The sequence below is a fragment of the Saccoglossus kowalevskii genome, chromosome 15, assembly GCF_978046115.1.
Source record: "Saccoglossus kowalevskii chromosome 15, keSacKowa6.1, whole genome shotgun sequence".
Classification (NCBI taxonomy): domain Eukaryota; kingdom Metazoa; phylum Hemichordata; class Enteropneusta; family Harrimaniidae; genus Saccoglossus; species Saccoglossus kowalevskii.
In genome coordinates this window covers 34,106,762-34,127,621 of record NC_140655.1, presented here as the reverse complement: position 1 = coordinate 34,127,621, position 20,860 = coordinate 34,106,762, and the positions used below count along the sequence as shown (strand labels likewise).

General features: G+C 33.9%; 2 protein-coding genes across 3 annotated transcripts; one reads left to right on the top strand and one right to left on the bottom strand.

Annotated features, from left to right (window-relative positions):
- Positions 1–64: 64 nt before the first annotated feature.
- On the top strand, positions 65–5,608 carry LOC100366679 (transmembrane protein 107-like). The gene is made up of 5 exons (XM_002739359.4): positions 65–427; positions 999–1,066; positions 1,428–1,528; positions 1,950–2,046; positions 3,568–5,608. The coding sequence occupies exons 1-5, from the start codon at positions 341–343 to the stop codon at positions 3,629–3,631; spliced, it is 417 nt and encodes a 138-aa protein (XP_002739405.1). The 5' UTR covers positions 65–340; the 3' UTR covers positions 3,632–5,608.
- Positions 5,609–11,006: 5,398 nt separating this feature from the next.
- Positions 11,007–13,048, bottom strand: LOC146734335 (uncharacterized). Of its 2 annotated transcripts, XR_014931733.1 has the most exons (7): positions 12,997–13,048; positions 12,401–12,486; positions 12,170–12,274; positions 11,770–12,069; positions 11,591–11,686; positions 11,184–11,431; positions 11,010–11,100 (listed from the first exon to the last, which is right to left on the bottom strand). XR_014931733.1 is itself a non-coding variant. In XM_085508398.1 (6 exons), the coding sequence occupies exons 1-6, from the start codon at positions 13,023–13,025 to the stop codon at positions 11,265–11,267; spliced, it is 783 nt and encodes a 260-aa protein (XP_085364524.1). In that variant the 5' UTR covers positions 13,026–13,048; the 3' UTR covers positions 11,007–11,264. The 2 variants fall into 2 exon arrangements, 1 of the variants encoding a protein (XP_085364524.1); XM_085508398.1 differs by having other exon boundaries at positions 11,007–11,431.
- Positions 13,049–20,860: the final 7,812 nt, after the last annotated feature.

The window sequence follows — 20,860 nt, the reverse complement described above, 5'->3', positions numbered from 1 at the left end:
GCAACAAGGTGAACGAGCGTCCCTGTGAAAAATAGAATCGACCAACGCCGCCATTTTCAATTCCTAAGCAAGAAGTCAAAACACTGGCGTAGAAACGGATATGTTTCGTAGTTGAAGACTGTTTTTCTTCTTCTTGGAAGGCACTTACCTATCCTATTTGTGTATTCATGCAGTGATAGTATAATCAGAACTAATTGGGACATTTTCAACGGAATGTAGTTAATTCTCTACAACTTATAGCAAGTTTTGGTGATTGTGTTTAAGCAATAATTGGCTGGTTTGGTCACCGTAACAACCGAAGTTTTACTTTTATTTCGTATATATTATTTTCTTTGTAAACATGGCATATATGAACTCATTGGTACCAGCTAGATTTCTGAGTTTGATTGCTCATCTTGTAATTCTAATAACTATACTTTGGGCAAGGGTGAGTACGTTATTTTGTCAGCATCACATAAACATAGGTGTATTATTTATCATAGTCGTGGGCTTGTGAACCGCACTGCCACTGTGTGCCCTCTAACGGGACTGATTTTGTATAGACCTCGAGAAGGGATGGAATGACAAAAATTAAGCTTGAGAAAGAGGTCTTCACGACGAAGAACTGTGCACTGCTGCCACATCTACTACATGTATACCAGTATTTAACAGTAAATATAGGAAATTATAAAAATGTGTAAATTCTGATCATTTTGGATTAACTTTGACTATGGAACTACAACATGCTTTGACCTAGTGTCTTACAACATGGATATATTAACAGTGGTAGTACGTACATGGTTGCAATGGGATTACTACTGTAAGAAGTTTGATTTTCACTGCTAGACATTTTTTTGCTTTTTGCGAAAGTCACTGAGACTTCATGTGGTCGCGATTTTCACTGACTCATAATTTGTCTTTAATTTAAATTATTCAATTAAAACAGTTTACAGTAATAAAATAAAATATGTCTCCATGCAATAGTCTAGAGTTAAACCTGTGTCTGTGTTTTTTTTCAGGATGCTAATGTTAAAGCGTGCTTACCACTGGAGTACACTGATGAACAGTATTCAGCCAAAGACACAGAGTAAGAGACATATTTTTACACTGTAAAAGTCAAACCATTCTAATAGTGCTGATCATTGCACATACATTATCACCTGTGTAAAGCGGTATGTTACCAGTATTAGTGATTTAAATCACTATTTCTGAGATAAATATCGATTTGTGCGAAATATTTGGGAGTTTGCATTTGTTCCAAATTATTGTGGTCCACAACAGTTTGGAACAGAGGCCCTTAAATAGTAGCTGGAACAGTCAGATGGCAAGCTGGAAACAGTTAGTAAATCTTTTCCATTATTCACACAAATTTATACTGATTATATTTTTACATATTAGTTCCATGACCCTTTAGGAATAATAATTTTCAATTTTTCTGTTTATTTCAGATTGATAATTGGTTTATCACTAGGTATTGCATTCATTGGAATTGAACTCATTTGTTTTATGAGTGGTACAACAATGTTCATGCATTCACAGAGTTTGATATGTATCCTTTACATTTAGTGCCATTTTTCCAAAAGGAAAGTGTTGTTGTGTGACATAAACAAACAAGAAGTTATTATGAATAGTGAGTTTTCTGCCAGGTTTCCCTTGTGTTTTGTACAAAACAAAATGAGACATTTTGCTGAACTTGGAAAATCTAAAGCAGAAAAATACATTTTGTCAATGTTTATTATATATTGGAGGTAATTTTCCCAAAAGTGAATTTAAAAAATTTCTTGTTGGTCAAACTGCACTATTTTATAGACAGAAGAAAAATATTATTCTCACAGCAATGACATAATTTACATGATTTGGTGTGTTAAAAATCAAAATATTCACACCTACAATGTCTTGAAGGAATTTGTCGCTTTGAAAATAAAGCAGTCAACAGTATATAATTGTCTTGTCCTTGACACACTTGTCAGCAATTGGAGCCCATGCTAGTGGTGCTGTAGCTCTCTCATTTTACTTATTTGAAGAATGGCCTTGTGATACATTCTGGTGGATATTTGGATTTTGTAGGTAAGTAATGTCCAAATAGTAGCATCGATATGTCACAATCTTTGTATCAGTCAATGAAGAAAAACATTGTTGTTCAACTTATTTAGTAATAATAATTAATTTAACCAGACCATGAAAAAAATATTATCTGACAACCAGGCATAGAAGTTTTAATTTTCACCAGTTACCACTTTTCTGGCACCCGAGCAGGCACAGGTTATACGTAACTGCTACTGACAATGTTTGTTAAGACTTTGGTATAAGCCTGATGGTGGCATTACTATGGTCTCATAACTTGGTTGCATTATACTGTTTTTAGCTCCGCTGTCGACTTTGTCGAGCGGAGCTTATCATATGAGTGATTGTCCGTCGTCCGTGTCAATGTTTTACTTTTTCGACTTCTTCTTGAAAACTACAAGCCTGAATGCTTTGATACTTGGTGTATATGTACCTTGGGTAGACCTCTCTTAGGTTTGTTCATTTCATGTTGATATCTTCAATTCTCTAATTTTGGTGAATATTTTTGTCATTTTTGGTAAAAAGTGATATTTTCGACTTCTTGTTAAAAACCGCAAGTGCAATTGCTTTGATATTACATATATAGGTACTACATGTGGACCTCTCTCAGATTTGTTCATTTTGTAATGATATCTTTAATTCTCTAATTTTGGTGAATATTTTTGTCATTTTTGGTAAAAAGTGATATTTTCGACTTCTTGTTAAAAACCGCAAGTCCAATTGCTTTGATACTACATATATAGGTACTACATGTGGACCTCTCTCAGATTTGTTCATTTTGTGATGATATCTTCAATTCTCTAATTTTGGTGAATATTTTTGTAATTTTTGGTAAAAAGTGATATTTTCGACTTCTTGTTAAAAATCACAAGTCCGATTGCTTTGATATTACATATATAGGTACTACATGTGGACCTCTCTCAGATTTGTTCATTTTGTGATGATGTCTTCAATTCTATAATTTTGGTGAATATTTTTGTCATATTTGGTAAAAAGTGATATTTTCGACTTCTTGTTAAAAACCAAAAGTTCAATTGCTTTGATATTACATATATAGATACTACATGTAGACCTTTCTCAGATTTGTTCATTTCGTGATGATATCTTCAATTCTCTAATTTTGGTGAATATTTTGGTCATTTTTGGTAGAAAGTGATATTTTCGACTTCTTGTTAAAAACTGTAAGTCCGATTGCTTTGATACTATACATATTGTTCATTTTCTGATGATGTCTTCAGTTCTTTAATTGAAATGTGCATTTCTAACAGCGGAGCTATCTCAGCCGATAGGCTGCTTGTTTTATATATCAAATAATTAATTACTGTAAGGAGTTTTCTGTCTAAAATGACAATCACTTACACTAGAGGGCACCATTCATAATTGTCTTGGGTGAATGGAAACTAGAAAAATGAAATCAAGAAATGTATGCATGTTGCCCTTTCGATATTTCCTGTAATATGATATCCTAAACCAGCATCTACTTCATTGCATATTGTATTTACTATTTATTTTTATTTTTTTCAGTGCCTTTCCGTTCTTCACAGAGATTTTGACTGTGATTGGTGTTGTAGGGTTGGGAAGACATTGATGATACAAGTAGACACACAAGACATATATCAGTTACTTGTTTCAGCAGTTATATTTCTGGTCTGTTACAAAAGCAGGTTTTGGTTCATTATTATGGTACATGGTATAAAAATATGAACTAAAAACAAACCTCATCTCATGGCCCAACAAAATGTATTGTTGGCAAAATTCAGTTCAGATCCCTTTCAATTTAACTTGGCCAAAAAGTTAGGGCTCTCGTAATTTATACTGAAACCTAACATAGTTACTGGTTATCAACTAAATTGTTATCATCTTCACCATAATAAATCCCAAATAACAACTAAGACTGGAGGTACATGATGCTCAATTAATTGAAAGGGGACGATCAAAGTATGGGTAATAAAACTTTAATATATATTGCTAATGTTGTTTTGTTCAATACAAAGATTTTTATAATGATTAAAAATAACTAGCAGATTAAATCATACTCTATAATAGAAATAATAGTAAACTTTTCTATGTAAAATTTTTTAGAGAGAATATTTGAAAGCGATTCTATTTGTACTGTATATACTATAGATTTGAGCAATCTCAGTTGGAATATTTTAGAGGGAATGTAAAAACGTCTTTAAATTGTCAACATTTAATCCCCATTACCATGGTAACAATCATTCCATTACTCTGGTCCATGCACTGCTTATTGCTCAATTAGTTTAATTTATGCTAATGTATGACAGTCATATATGTTTTGTTTTGGTTTAAACATGTATATGTTTTTTCCCATAAAATGTTTTGTACCAGATACGCTGATTCTTTAATAGGCAATTTTCCCATACACTGCTGGATCTCTGCGTGATAGACACGGATCGAACGTCATAAAACTGACCATCATCAAATGTGTATCACACATTAGTTAGCGTGAAAATACCCAAAATTACTTCTGTTTGTAGCATCTCACTACAATGGTATGACCTTTGTCCTGTTTTACATTTTATTTCACACATAACGTGGGATCTCAAAGTGAACGAAAATGGTCTATTTAAGATGTAGGTATGTAATTTGATTTGAATGATGTGTGTGATTTGTTGCAAGTAAAAAAAAAAAACTTTTGTAGTGTTGCTGCCCTTACTTTGTGAATCAGAGAGATTTTAACATGTTCTGTGTATTACTTTTACAAGTATTTTTTCAAAATAAGTTATTTTCTTGGAGATTTATCAACAAATTGTGATACAGTATTAGTCAACTTGGTGATATTTGGCGACAGAAACTGATTCACCATAGAAGCAGGTTAACACATTATAGTGAATCAGGCCCAAAAAATACTTTAGAATTTGTTATGGGGAATCAAATTTTGTTATTTTTGCTGGGGAAATATACCAGAAGAATAAAATCCAGTGAAAATTTAAGGAATTTTCTGTGGATTAAATATCACTAAAATTTTCACTGCTAACAATTTTTTTTTCACTGCTAACAGTTGAACTGGTTTCAATCTTTATGAATAACACAACATGTTGTAGTAATAAACATTTCACTTGAGTCACTGTAACTTTTGCAAAACTTCATCCTTGAATCATGAATATTGCTTTAGATGAAAATTGAATAGTTTACAGTAAATGGGTGTTGGCAAGATTGGGAGTTTCACAATTAGTTTAAATTCAAAATACATAAGAAGTAACATCTGAGACACAAACTGATTTGTTTATTACACTATAATTTAAAACTGAATTTTCAGTAAATTGAAAAAAGGTTCTGATATTTGTTAATTTAAGTTTTTGATGGAACAGTATTCTCTGGTGTGATTCTCAACAAATCAGAATGAAGCTTACTTACACAGAAAGAAGATTCCTGATTGGTTATAAAAGTGATTTTCATGCAAGTAAACCTAAATCAGATTGAACATTGCTGTTCTCTATTTTATAATAATTTGACTAAATTATTACCATTTTTAGAAACCAATTTTATACTGTAAATAATAATTGAATGGGTTTTGTAATAAAAATATGAATATTCATGATTGTATCATTTTTCTCATGATTACATTTGTTAGGTCAGTTAGCAAACTTGCTCAATAATTCACTTGTTATAATAGCGACTTCACTTCAGGGACCTCGACTTTGGTTTTGACAAAGCAGATTTGACCAACTCAAACAATTTTGCATTCTTTTCAACCCAGTGAAACCTTATAAACTTATTACACTGCTTTTTAGATATTACGAGGATTTGATGGTCACAGAATGAAGGGTAATATTCAAATTGTAGGTCATCTGCTTTAGTGAAAACCAAAGTTGTTGGCGAAAGAGTGAGCAAGTTTGCTAACTTGCAGCCCCAATACTTGTGAGACTTGCTGTAACATTGAAAGTGCAGTTTATTCTGAGATTGAAATGTCTCTCTTACTGGTCTTGAAACTTACAAAACAATACCAGGCAGCTACAGGGTAGTATGCAAATATTCTACACTTTCTCTTTGTTGAGGCAATGTTGTACATTTACAATAGTTAAAATGGTTACATTCAAGTTGAACAATGAAGACTGAATACAGAACGAGATACTAGCACATTTCAAAAAATACTGCTACAATACGATGAAATACAGAAATGCGAGATCACACAAAGCAAGATTTCATCTTATTATAGTTTTAAATAATGTATTGTTCAGCAGCGTAACGTTCACATTTACCGATCATTTTTCTAAGAGGGCGCAATAACACAAATGTCGTCGCCATAACTTAGGTTATTAGCCAACATAGAGCCAATGAGACAACCACTCAAGGTCCTTATGCCCAAATTGGAGTTGGAACACTGAATTTTCACAACAAATATTCAACTGCACAGTTTTTTCATTCATTTTATATTTTTTGTGATCTGAGCATTGACTGGCCGTCATATTGTATAATGCCGTTCAACACTATGTCAATTCACACTCATTGTTATATGACACATTATAAGCTGGACGGAATACAAAAAAAAAGAATAACGGTCGTTTTCTTCTGTTGGGAAGCGTAGAAAGAGCTGTTTTTGATCTGTTTTTTTTTTTTTTCCAAGAAAGTTTCTCCGAGTGCAAGTTGGATATTTTGACCCAGCAACTGAAATGCGTAACAGGCTCAAAATACTTATTCCTAATTACGTATTTTGTCTTTCAAGTTTGCGTACCCGACTTTTCGTCTAGAATCACCACCACGGGTGTATGCTACTAGTAATATACAGTTCAAGACAAACTTGTGAAAAGCGTCGCTTCAGTCATTGGCGTTTTAGATTCTGGTCGTCATAGTCTGGTCCCCTGCCCCAATTTCAACGCTGAGGGCGGTTTCTTGACCGCTGAGGGCGGTTTCAGGTTTCAGCGTTGGCTGGTTCCCGCCTCAAGTGACATGGCGTACCAAGCCACAGGAGGCCGGTAACTAGTAACGAATCCGGCATTCCGATTGGTCCATCACTTTCTCTTTGCTTGTTCTATTTCCCTTGGTTACCTGACGTCAGCGCTTACGCTCGTGGCCGTACGTACAGGTAGAACATAGGAACGTAAGAACGCGCATGAACTATAAGTTAGAATCACAAAAAATTCCACAATAGAACAAATAACGCGCCTTAGGTAGTGAGCTCAACAAATGAGTTGAACTGTTTGTTAATACCATGGGGTTCTTTAGTTCCAAGACGGAATATAGTTTCCTCCTCGACACGCCTGAGCTGATTTTCGTTGCCATTGACAACACATACACCAGAAATAGACATATCTGTAATATTATGTCCACTAGAATTAAAATGAAGTGAAACCGGATAATAACGATTTTTCTGGCTAGTTTGCCGTAGATGCTCAGCAAACCGATCACCCAGTCGACGAACTGTAGAACCAATATAAAGTTTCCCGCATCTAATACATGAAATGCAATATACAACATTCATAGTGATACAACTGAACGGATATTTGACCTCAACATCTCCCTTGGGACCAAATATACGATTAGTGTCTGTAATAAAAGGACAAGTATTACACCTAGGACGATTACACGGGACAGAACCATATTTCTCAGGGTCTCCCCTTTCACCCGTATGCACCAATAACCTCCTTAAATTAGTATCACGGCGCCAGGCAGTAGTAGGCATTAGTGGAAACGTAGAACTTGTCTCCTCACTGGTCTGTAAAATGTGAAAATGTTTGTACATAATGTTTTTAATCCTGACATTTAAAGGATGGTACGTAAGTGCCAAAATTACACGATCCTGATTGTCACGGGAAACCGTAGAACCAATATAATCAGTTCTTGACATTGACACAACCTTGGCCAATGCTTTCCCAGTGACATTACGAGGATAACCCCGTTTTCTGAAATAATCACATAAAATCCTCGCCTGGTTACGGAAATCAGTATCATCGCTGCAAATACGTCAGCGCTTACGCTTACGCTTACGCTCGTGGCCGTTCAGGGGTTTCCTTTTGCTTTCGAAAGTTGGGCGAATAAAAAGAATTGTTTCTTTTGTTATAAATTAGCACAGAACATATCAAATCTGTAAATCTAAGCAGGCAGTAAATAAGTACTGAGAAATAATTTTTAAACTCATAGTTGCTGTCGACATAGGAAGTAAAGTAAGCAAATAACACCGAATAAACGGCAAGGTAAAGACTATGTCTAATTATAGTAAATACGTACTGCGTGCGTGACTCGAACCGGCGCTCGCGTACGGCACCTTAAGCAGGCAGTATGTATGAGCATGTTACCAGTACGTATTTACTATAATTAGACATAGTCTTTACCTTGCCGTTTATTCGGTGTTATTTGCTTACTTTACTTCCTATGTCGACAGCAACTATGAGTTTATGTATGAGCATGGCTTTATTGTAGCATTACAGACACGTTTACGCAAAACGCAACTTGGAATGTTTTCAAATTACGTCACCCAGTCGCGTTCCTTCCGGCCGGAAAACCGGCCCAAATGGAACAATAGGTGGACTCGATTGGCCGCGCCGGTTGGATACGCCGTAATATGCCGATCACGTGATAGGCACATCGGTCGCGTGAAGGTCAATCGAGGGCGTTCCATCTTTAACGGCACATTTGAGTAACAGCCCGGTTTCGTAATGACACAACACAGGCAACGTTCGCTGGGTATGGTCGGTGTAATATCGGAGTTATTCGAAGAGGAAGAAATAGAAACCGATAATTTACTGTTAGTAACTCTACTGTAAGTAATCATAAATATGATAAGTTTTTATTTAAATAAAAATAGTAATATTTGCCGACTCTCTTTTGATTCAAGCAGTTACCTTGTTTTAACAAAGAAATGTTTAATTTTATTTGTACAAATACATGAAAATTCTACTGTCTTTATTTTAAGTTTTTATCGTATCACTGACTAAAATAGTATACCTATATTTTTTTGCAGTCTGAGAGATGATCACGTGAAAATTAACAACTTTTGGGAATATACAGTACCACAATACCAAGATCGCCGATTCAGACGAGCGTTTAGAGTGCCACATTCTGTGTTCGAGTATTTGGCAGACATTCTAACGGGGCCGCTAATTGAAAACGAACCAATTCATTGTGGTGGTCGACCAGCGATATTACCCGACAAAAAAATAGCGATTTTTTTAAAATGTGTCGGGTCGATGGAGACGATACTTGATATAGCACAGTTATTTAACATAACTGAATCGTCTGTAATCAAAGTTAGACGTCAAGTAACAAACGTGATTTTAATTCATTTATTGAATAACACTATTCATTGGCCACTCAGAAGAGAACTACAGGGCATTTCGGCATGTTTTAATGACATGCACACCAGCAACCTTCCAAATATCATAGGAGCCGTCGATGGCTCACATATACCTATATCTACGCCACACGAACAACCTGATGCATATTATAATCGGAAAAAGTTCCGTTCTGTTGTTCTTCAAGGTGTTTGTCGTGAAGACTTACAATTTATTGACGTCAGCGTAGGATGTCCGGGCAGAATGCACGATGCCAGGGTCTTACGAAATTCTACCCTTTGGAACACCGGAATGGGCAATTGTCAACGAGGTCAATATCATGTTATAGGTGATGCCGCGTACCCGTTGACAAATTGGCTCATGACACCCTATCGTGACAATGGTCATTTAGACGAACACCAGAGATTGTTCAACACTTCTCTGTCAAGAAGAAGAGTGATTATTGAACGGGCGTTTGGATCGTTGAAACGAAGATTTAGGAGACTTCTGAATGGCATCGATATCACAGACGTAAATGAAATCAATAAAATCGTGCTTGCTGCATGCATCATCCATAATATTTGCATTAAGCACGACGATATTGATTTCGACGAAAATGATCATGATGATGACGACAACGCTGTTGGTGTCCAGTGGCGTCAACTAGTTGCTGATGATGTCGTAAACGACGTTATTCCACATAATCCAGGACGTGAAGGGAGATTGAAAAGGATTAATTTAACTTATAATCTTTGAGGTTGCCAATAACTGCAGCAATAATGATTCTACTTTGGTTGCACTTATATTATCGTCAATTGCCTTACAGTACCAATGTCTGCGACTAAGCTGAGCGTTAGTTCCTTACATGTTTTAGTTAAATGAGGAAATTTAAATTATAAAACAATGCTGTATTGTATTTATATAACATTTAATGTTTCTTATATCAAAAATGAAAAAAAAAATGTACATATTTCTGGTCTAAATAAAATTGTTTAAACATTTAGACCATAATTGCAAAAAAACAACGAATAAAAATAATAATTTATAACTGCGACATGTTCTTTTTTCTTTGAATTGAGTAGGTCAGTGAAGTTCATCTGAAATGAAAGAAAAATAAAAGGGGTAAGTTAGTCATATATATATATATATATATATATATATATATATATATATATATATATATATATATATATATATATATATATATATATTGATTGTCTACACCTAAATTTAATGAAACGGTAAGTACGACCTTGAAATTTGTACTGTTATTGTTATATAGCCATGATAATACAAACATGCACTACTTTCCTTGTTTCAGTACTGAGTAATCGTAGTTTAAAGAAATCAGAAGATTTGTACATATACTTTAGCCCGTGTTAATGACAATCTCAGCACTTATTTATAATGCTTCTATTTTCAAACTACTAGTGATTATTCACAACATACTTATCCTTCAAAGCTGAGATTAGGTCTCTTAATATGCCATTCCTTTCTTTGTGGCGCTGTGCAGCATCCTTCTCCTTTTCTTTCATAAAAGCTATGACTTTGTCAGCACCACTCATTTTATCTAAAGGAATAGTAAATTATTTTAAAATAAAGGTAAGAAGATGATAAAATATTTCTAGTATGGGTATTTTGATGCACGATGTACTGTATCAAGAATCCGGTACGCAGACAATTTTAAGATCATATAATATGAATAATGTATGCAACTAATGCAACTTACTTGTTACTTTAGTATTTGTTTTTTTCATCTTTTTTTTGGCTGGTGTCGCAAGACTTTCCTCGTCTTCACTCTCACTTAATGAGACATTCACAATTTCTGAAAAATTATAAAAACTATTAACCCTATAACATAATTTTAATTTGTGTGTATATTGAAGCAATTTAAAATACTATTCTTACCTTCGCCGCCATCCGCAGAATTCAGCGTTTTAATATTTATGTTTATATCTTTTTCAAAAGCACTCACAAGGCTTTCGTCGATTAAAATTGGATTATTTCCAGATTTTCCGTTGTGTGCTTTTTGTCGCTTATATTTTTCTTCCAGATTAGGTCTCTTAATATGCCATTCCTTTCTTTGTGGCGCTGTGCAGCATCCTTCTCCTTTTCTTTCATAAAAGCTATGACTTTGTCAGCACCACTCATTTTATCTAAAGGAATAGTAAATTATTTTAAAATAAAGGTAAGAAGATGATAAAATATTTCTAGTATGGGTATTTTGATGCACGATGTACTGTATCAAGAATCCGGTACGCAGACAATTTTAAGATCATATAATATGAATAATGTATGCAACTAATGCAACTTACTTGTTACTTTAGTATTTGTTTTTTTCATCTTTTTTTTGGCTGGTGTCGCAAGACTTTCCTCGTCTTCACTCTCACTTAATGAGACATTCACAATTTCTGAAAAATTATAAAAACTATTAACCCTATAACATAATTTTAATTTGTGTGTATATTGAAGCAATTTAAAATACTATTCTTACCTTCGCCGCCATCCGCAGAATTCAGCGTTTTAATATTTATGTTTATATCTTTTTCAAAAGCACTCACAAGGCTTTCGTCGATTAAAATTGGATTATTTCCAGATTTTCCGTTGTGTGCTTTTTGTCGCTTATATTTTTCTTCCAGTGATCTTATTTTTAATCGACATTTTTCTGTTGTTATACTTTCCATCCCTGGAATTCCACGCAGCTTTGCAGCAACCTTAACCCATTTATTACCATCTTGTCTGTAACAAGTATAGGCGTCTAATATAGCTTTAATTCTAGGCTTGATCCAAAAATCTGTAAAAATACACGATTATGAAACAATTATTCAAAGCTTATAATATAAAAAATCAGTTAATATAACTTATTTATCTTTTTTTTTATAAAATCAACATACCACTTTCATGTCTCTGTACGCCACTGGGACCAGCTACGGGCGTTTCCTCCACACAAAATGATGTAGACATAACAGACTTAGAAAGAGTTTCAAGTGCTATTTTGTCTGAAATTAAACACATCAAATATTTAATACATATTTGTTATCTTCTGTGGACACATTTCTGTTGTTATATATGCTTAGCTTTTATGATTACGTTAATAGATATCGAAATATTGTATTGTATCTTACCACCAGATTTTATTCTGTTCAACATTGTTTCATCAACAATGGCTGTTATTTGTTTTCCTGATGGCACTGTTACACTAACTTTGAACCTAATACACACATAAAAAAATCATTTATTTTTACTATTATACATTAAAGTATACATTACAAAGATAAATTTGAATATATTTGTTATCCTTTATTTAAACAGTCGTCATATAATATTTTTTTTTAAATTATTGAACCATATGTCGTTTGGCAAATTACTGTGAGAATGACATATCTTCTGTTTATTACACAGTTTATATCAAAATAAATTCTACTTGATGAGCATAGCTTATGCGAAAAATTATTAGATTTAATTCCATCAAAAATCGTAACATAAATATTATGATTTAGAAAAAAATTAAAAATTCCCGCCATGTACTGTTGTACACGGCTGCGCTATTTGTTGCGATAAACCAACTACATCCTCATTTTCAAGAATTACGGTCGAAAATTTTGTTATTTTTTTAAGTTTTGAAATATTCGAGTAATTTAAGCATAGTGGTATAGTTCACGAAGAAAATAAATATAACACTTCAAATAAAAACCCCATTTCCCCAAAAAAATGTACTCACATTTGCCGCTGCGATGTTTGCTCCGCCATGTTTACGTAGGTTGCCCCGAAGGTCACTGGGCGGGACAACCGGTATACGCCGGTTAGATGCGCGCGCATCCAGCCCGGAACAATCGTGGATGACGCGGTGTACCTAGTTGCGCCTAGGGACATCAATCGAGTCCACCCATTGATATCTTATCAATCGAATTAATAATTTTTCATCATATCATCCCACACAATTTGGACTTAGCACTTTTAATCCACGGATTTCGCAGTCTGTCAGCTTGGCACTTTTCATTCATGTCTAATCACAATAAAGAGACAAGTAAAATGGGGTCCCTCTGCTGCGATGGCACATGATGCTTTTGTTTACAGTTTGACAATCATCTTTGACTTTTATGCATCTGCTTTACTGATTGGCTAAGAATGACATCACTACTCGTATTTCATCATAAAGGTCAAATCGTGACAAAAGTCTGCACATGGTTATTTCTTATTATATATGACGTTTTCATTTCACAATGTTTTTTGGTACCCATGTAGGTTTGGCAGCTTGGTTCCAGTGCTCCTAATTTCACATTGGAAGGACACGAGAAAGGTGTGAATTGTGTTGATTACTACAGCGGTGGTGATAAACCATATCTAATATCAGGTGCTGATGATAGACTGGTCAAAGTATGGGATTATCAGGTAAGCAGTAGTAATTGACGGCCCCTAAAGGGACTGCCAGAAATTTCTAATCATCTTGCTCTTCTTATAGGCTATTTTAGGAATCTTGGTCGCATTGAACTGATATGTTGTATTGTGTATTTTTCGGAGCACTGTCAAATGTTTTTGCTTGTACAACTTTGGAAAAAAAAATACCAGAAATTTATCATGATAGAACAGTTTAGCGGAACGGGTGCTTTCCTCAAAATAGTTAATTACCATGAGATATTGCTATAAAATGTGCATTAACATGCATAATATTAATACATCACCTGCTGATGCTGTTCATTTTCGTTCATTTTTTAGCTCTTCTGTCGACTTTGTCGAGCGGAGCTTATCATATGAGTGATTGTCCATGTCAATGTTTTACTTTTTCGACTTCTTAAAAACTACAAGTCTGAATGCTTTGACACTTGGTGTATATGTACCTTGTGTATACCTCTCTCAGATTTGTTCATTTCATGGTGATATCTTCAATTCCCTAATTTTGATGAATATTTTTGTCATTTTTGGTAAAAAGTGATATTTTCGACTTCTTGTTAAAAACTGCAAGTCAAATTGATTTGATATTACATATATAGGTAATACATGTGGACCTCTCTCAGATTTGTTCATTTTGTAATGATATCTTTAATTCTCTAATTTTGGTGAATATTTTTGTCATTTTTGGTAAAAAGTGATATTTTCGACTTCTTGTTAAAAACCGCAAGTCCAATTGCTTTGATACTACATATATAGGTACTACATGTGGACCTCTCTCAGATTTGTTCATTTTGTGATGATATCTTCAATTCTCTAATTTTGGTGAATATTTTTGTAATTTTTGGTAAAAAGTGATATTTTCGACTTCTTGTTAAAAATCACAAGTCCGATTGCTTTGATATTACATATATAGGTACTACATGTGGACCTCTCTCAGATTTGTTCATTTTGTGATGATGTCTTCAATTCTATAATTTTGGTGAATATTTTTGTCATATTTGGTAAAAAGTGATATTTTCGACTTCTTGTTAAAAACCAAAAGTTCAATTGCTTTGATATTACATATATAGATACTACATGTAGACCTTTCTCAGATTTGTTCATTTCGTGATGATATCTTCAATTCTCTAATTTTGGTGAATATTTTGGTCATTTTTGGTAGAAAGTGATATTTTCGACTTCTTGTTAAAAACCAAAAGTTCAATTGCTTTGATATTACATATATAGATACTACATGTAGACCTTTCTCAGATTTGTTCATTTCGTGATGATATCTTCAATTCTCTAATTTTGGTGAATATTTTGGTCATTTTTGGTAGAAAGTGATATTTTCGACTTCTTGTTAAAAACTGTAAGTCCGATTGCTTTGATACTATACATATTGTTCATTTTCTGATGATGTCTTCAGTTCTTTAATTGAAATGTGCATTTCTAACAGCGGAGCTATCTCAGCCGATAGGCTGCTTGTTTTATATATCAAATAATTAATTACTGTAAGGAGTTTTCTGTCTAAAATGACAATCACTTACACTAGAGGGCACCATTCATAATTGTCTTGGGTGAATGGAAACTAGAAAAATGAAATCAAGAAATGTATGCATGTTGCCCTTTCGATATTTCCTGTAATATGATATCCTAAACCAGCATCTACTTCATTGCATATTGTATTTACTATTTATTTTTATTTTTTTCAGTGCCTTTCCGTTCTTCACAGAGATTTTGACTGTGATTGGTGTTGTAGGGTTGGGAAGACATTGATGATACAAGTAGACACACAAGACATATATCAGTTACTTGTTTCAGCAGTTATATTTCTGGTCTGTTACAAAAGCAGGTTTTGGTTCATTATTATGGTACATGGTATAAAAATATGAACTAAAAACAAACCTCATCTCATGGCCCAACAAAATGTATTGTTGGCAAAATTCAGTTCAGATTATTGCGACGTCACGGCGTAAAATATCATTTTTACGCCGATGACACACAGATTTATTTATCGGTTTCTGAAGATGATCAAATTCGCGCCCGGGTGATACTTCAGACATGTATTCAAGACGTTAGCGATTGGATGTCTTGTAATTTCCTACTTTTGAATGTGTCGAAAACTGAATTTGTGTGCATGTCGTCTCGGAGATTCTCACAAGACTCGTGTCCTTTGTCTAGTATCGCAATTGGTGAAGAATTGGTTAGTGCTTCGTCAAGTGCTAGAAACTTAGGTGTCTTGTTTGATTCGCAGCTATCTATGGAAACACACATTTCTACTATTTGTAGATCTGGATATTCCCATCTAAGAAATATTAATCGTATTCGTAAATCATTATCCCAATCTGATACTGAAAAGTTGGTACATGCATTCATATCTTCTCGCTTAGACAGCTGTAATTCATTATTGTCTGGTCTCCCTGTAACTAAGATAAAACCTCTTATTCGTGTACAAAATGCAGCAGCCCGCCTTGTCACTCGTGCTCGAAAATATGACCACATTACAGACATTTTTATTAAACTTCATTGGTTACCAGTTGTACAAAGAATCAATTTCAAATTACTTTTACTAGTGTATAAATCTTTGTATGGTTTTGCCCCAAATTATCTATGTGAATTAATCGAATTTTATGTACCTAGTCGTAGTTTAAGATCTGAATCAAAGTTTCTTATTAAAACTCGTCAGGTGTGTAGTAAAAAGTCCAAGGTGTTATACAAAGACCGTGCTTTTGAAAATTTAGGTCCTAAACTTTTTAATGAATTACCTCTGTCTGTTCGTTCTAGTCCTTCAGTAGACATTTTTAAATCCAGACTGAAAACGCACTTATTTAAATGTGCTTTTAATATTTGACTGATTGTTTATTGTATCAGCGCCTTTGATCTTCATATGTTGGAATTGTTGCGCTTAATTAAATAAAGTTATTATTATTATTATTATTATTATTATTCAGATCCCTTTCAATTTAACTTGGCCAAAAAGTTAGGGCTCTCGTAATTTATACTGAAACCTAACATAGTTACTGGTTATCAACTAAATTGTTATCATCTTCACCATAATAAATCCCAAATAACAACTAAGACTGGAGGTACATGATGCTCAATTAATTGAAAGGGGACGATCAAAGTATGGGTAATAAAACTTTAATATATATTGCTAATGTTGTTTTGTTCAATACAAAGATTTTTATAATGATTAAAAATAACTAGCAGATTAAATCATACTCTATAATAGAAATAATAGTAAACTTTTCTATGTAAAATTTTTTAGAGAGAATATTTGAAAGCGATTCTATTTGTACTGTATATACTATAGATTTGAGCAATCTCAGTTGGAATATTTTAGAGGGAATGTAAAAACGTCTTTAAATTGTCAACATTTAATCCCCATTACCATGGTAACAATCATTCCATTACTCTGGTCCATGCACTGCTTATTGCTCAATTAGTTTAATTTATGCTAATGTATGACAGTCATATATGTTTTGTTTTGGTTTAAACATGTATATGTTTTTTCCCATAAAATGTTTTGTACCAGATACGCTGATTCTTTAATAGGCAATTTTCCCATACACTGCTGGATCTCTGCGTGATAGACACGGATCGAACGTCATAAAACTGACCATCATCAAATGTGTATCACACATTAGTTAGCGTGAAAATACCCAAAATTACTTCTGTTTGTAGCATCTCACTACAATGGTATGACCTTTGTCCTGTTTTACATTTTATTTCACACATAACGTGGGATCTCAAAGTGAACGAAAATGGTCTATTTAAGATGTAGGTATGTAATTTGATTTGAATGATGTGTGTGATTTGTTGCAAGTAAAAAAAAAAAACTTTTGTAGTGTTGCTGCCCTTACTTTGTGAATCAGAGAGATTTTAACATGTTCTGTGTATTACTTTTACAAGTATTTTTTCAAAATAAGTTATTTTCTTGGAGATTTATCAACAAATTGTGATACAGTATTAGTCAACTTGGTGATATTTGGCGACAGAAACTGATTCACCATAGAAGCAGGTTAACACATTATAGTGAATCAGGCCCAAAAAATACTTTAGAATTTGTTATGGGGAATCAAATTTTGTTATTTTTGCTGGGGAAATATACCAGAAGAATAAAATCCAGTGAAAATTTAAGGAATTTTCTGTGGATTAAATATCACTAAAATTTTCACTGCTAACAATTTTTTTTTCACTGCTAACAGTTGAACTGGTTTCAATCTTTATGAATAACACAACATGTTGTAGTAATAAACATTTCACTTGAGTCACTGTAACTTTTGCAAAACTTCATCCTTGAATCATGAATATTGCTTTAGATGAAAATTGAATAGTTTACAGTAAATGGGTGTTGGCAAGATTGGGAGTTTCACAATTAGTTTAAATTCAAAATACATAAGAAGTAACATCTGAGACACAAACTGATTTGTTTATTACACTATAATTTAAAACTGAATTTTCAGTAAATTGAAAAAAGGTTCTGATATTTGTTAATTTAAGTTTTTGATGGAACAGTATTCTCTGGTGTGATTCTCAACAAATCAGAATGAAGCTTACTTACACAGAAAGAAGATTCCTGATTGGTTATAAAAGTGATTTTCATGCAAGTAAACCTAAATCAGATTGAACATTGCTGTTCTCTATTTTATAATAATTTGACTAAATTATTACCATTTTTAGAAACCAATTTTATACTGTAAATAATAATTGAATGGGTTTTGTAATAAAAATATGAATATTCATGATTGTATCATTTTTCTCATGATTACATTTGTTAGGTCAGTTAGCAAACTTGCTCAATAATTCACTTGTTATAATAGCGACTTCACTTCAGGGACCTCGACTTTGGTTTTGACAAAGCAGATTTGACCAACTCAAACAATTTTGCATTCTTTTCAACCCAGTGAAACCTTATAAACTTATTACACTGCTTTTTAGATATTACGAGGATTTGATGGTCACAGAATGAAGGGTAATATTCAAATTGTAGGTCATCTGCTTTAGTGAAAACCAAAGTTGTTGGCGAAAGAGTGAGCAAGTTTGCTAACTTGCAGCCCCAATACTTGTGAGACTTGCTGTAACATTGAAAGTGCAGTTTATTCTGAGATTGAAATGTCTCTCTTACTGGTCTTGAAACTTACAAAACAATACCAGGCAGCTACAGGGTAGTATGCAAATATTCTACACTTTCTCTTTGTTGAGGCAATGTTGTACATTTACAATAGTTAAAATGGTTACATTCAAGTTGAACAATGAAGACTGAATACAGAACGAGATACTAGCACATTTCAAAAAATACTGCTACAATACGATGAAATACAGAAATGCGAGATCACACAAAGCAAGATTTCATCTTATTATAGTTTTAAATAATGTATTGTTCAGCAGCGTAACGTTCACATTTACCGATCATTTTTCTAAGAGGGCGCAATAACACAAATGTCGTCGCCATAACTTAGGTTATTAGCCAACATAGAGCCAATGAGACAACCACTCAAGGTCCTTATGCCCAAATTGGAGTTGGAACACTGAATTTTCACAACAAATATTCAACTGCACAGTTTTTTCATTCATTTTATATTTTTTGTGATCTGAGCATTGACTGGCCGTCATATTGTATAATGCCGTTCAACACTATGTCAATTCACACTCATTGTTATATGACACATTATAAGCTGGACGGAATACAAAAAAAAAGAATAACGGTCGTTTTCTTCTGTTGGGAAGCGTAGAAAGAGCTGTTTTTGATCTGTTTTTTTTTTTTTTCCAAGAAAGTTTCTCCGAGTGCAAGTTGGATATTTTGACCCAGCAACTGAAATGCGTAACAGGCTCAAAATACTTATTCCTAATTACGTATATGGCGATTACTAGTTACCTGCGTCCTACCTGCCATTTGCAAAGGACGCCGGGAACCAGCGAATGTCATATGACGCCTTACTAGCCGATTTTGGCTAAAATTCCGTTCCGCCGCCTCTTTACAACAGTGTTTATACGCGGAACTTGATATTGCATTTTACAATTTGGGTTGCCTTTGAATCACATATTTTAGTAAAATATTGTTTATAGAGTGAAATATTATTGTCATACATAATTCAATCTTTGAAATAACAGAAACTAACACATAATAACGATAATCAAATTTGTGTTTGAAGTTCGAAAGTAGTTGCGTTATTTCCGGTTTCAACTAGTTCGAAAATAGAACGTCCTTGAGCGCAATAAAATTACGCGTAGAACTCCATCCGAACCAGACTCTAGCAGCGTAAACTTATTGCAAATTTGCGCAATTTGGGCCCAGTTTGTACTTACAAGTTTTCTAAGTTTCATTTATCATTATTTAGTAAACAGGCCCGTGAAACGATTTAATATATCTGTAAAATACGTGCCAACCGACGAATGACTTCGAAACGTTCGTAGTTTCGAACAAACTCCCGGCACACCTTGCGCGATATGCGTCAGATCGGTGTAGAAGACATTCTCCTTCCCAGAGTTCCTTGCGGTTAGATCACCGAAAGTATCTCTGCCACCACACACCGCCATTTTGTGGTGAAACACCACAAGACTTTTACTACGCGTGTTATTTGCGTATTTTGTTATTAGAGGGATCGAGCGTTGATTTATTCCTACTGGAAAACAAGTTTTAAAATGTTTTATCGATAGCTGATAACGATTTTTCCGTAAATTGATCAAGGGTGAAATAGTTATAATTTACAGAAGAAAATAATTTCATGCGGCGGAATAACGGTTGCTAAGGTGTTAATCGGTTCATCAAACTGACCGTCCTGTCGATTTCCAGACAAAAAATATAAAGAAACGATTGCACTTAAGGGTATTGACGGCTAAATCGTCCTACTGTCGCACCGTTTGTGCTACAGAAAGAAAAAATAGCTTCTAACTTTGAAAACGGCCAGTATATACAATAGTAGTTTATAAATAAATAAACGCTGCTCGGACTGATAAGTATGATATATTGAAGATAATATTTGGTAAGTTATTTAGGACTACGATTACCAAATTCCTATGTTCTACCTGTACGTTATCACACTTGCTTCTATGCTATCGATAAAGAGCCATTGCTCGAAACGTCTAGCTATTTTTAATAGTTATTTAGGACTACGATTACCAAATATTATCTTCAGACTAGTCAACACTGTGCTGGGACAGCGCCTCCTGTGACGACATCACGCCGCTTTGGGAATTATTGTATCGGA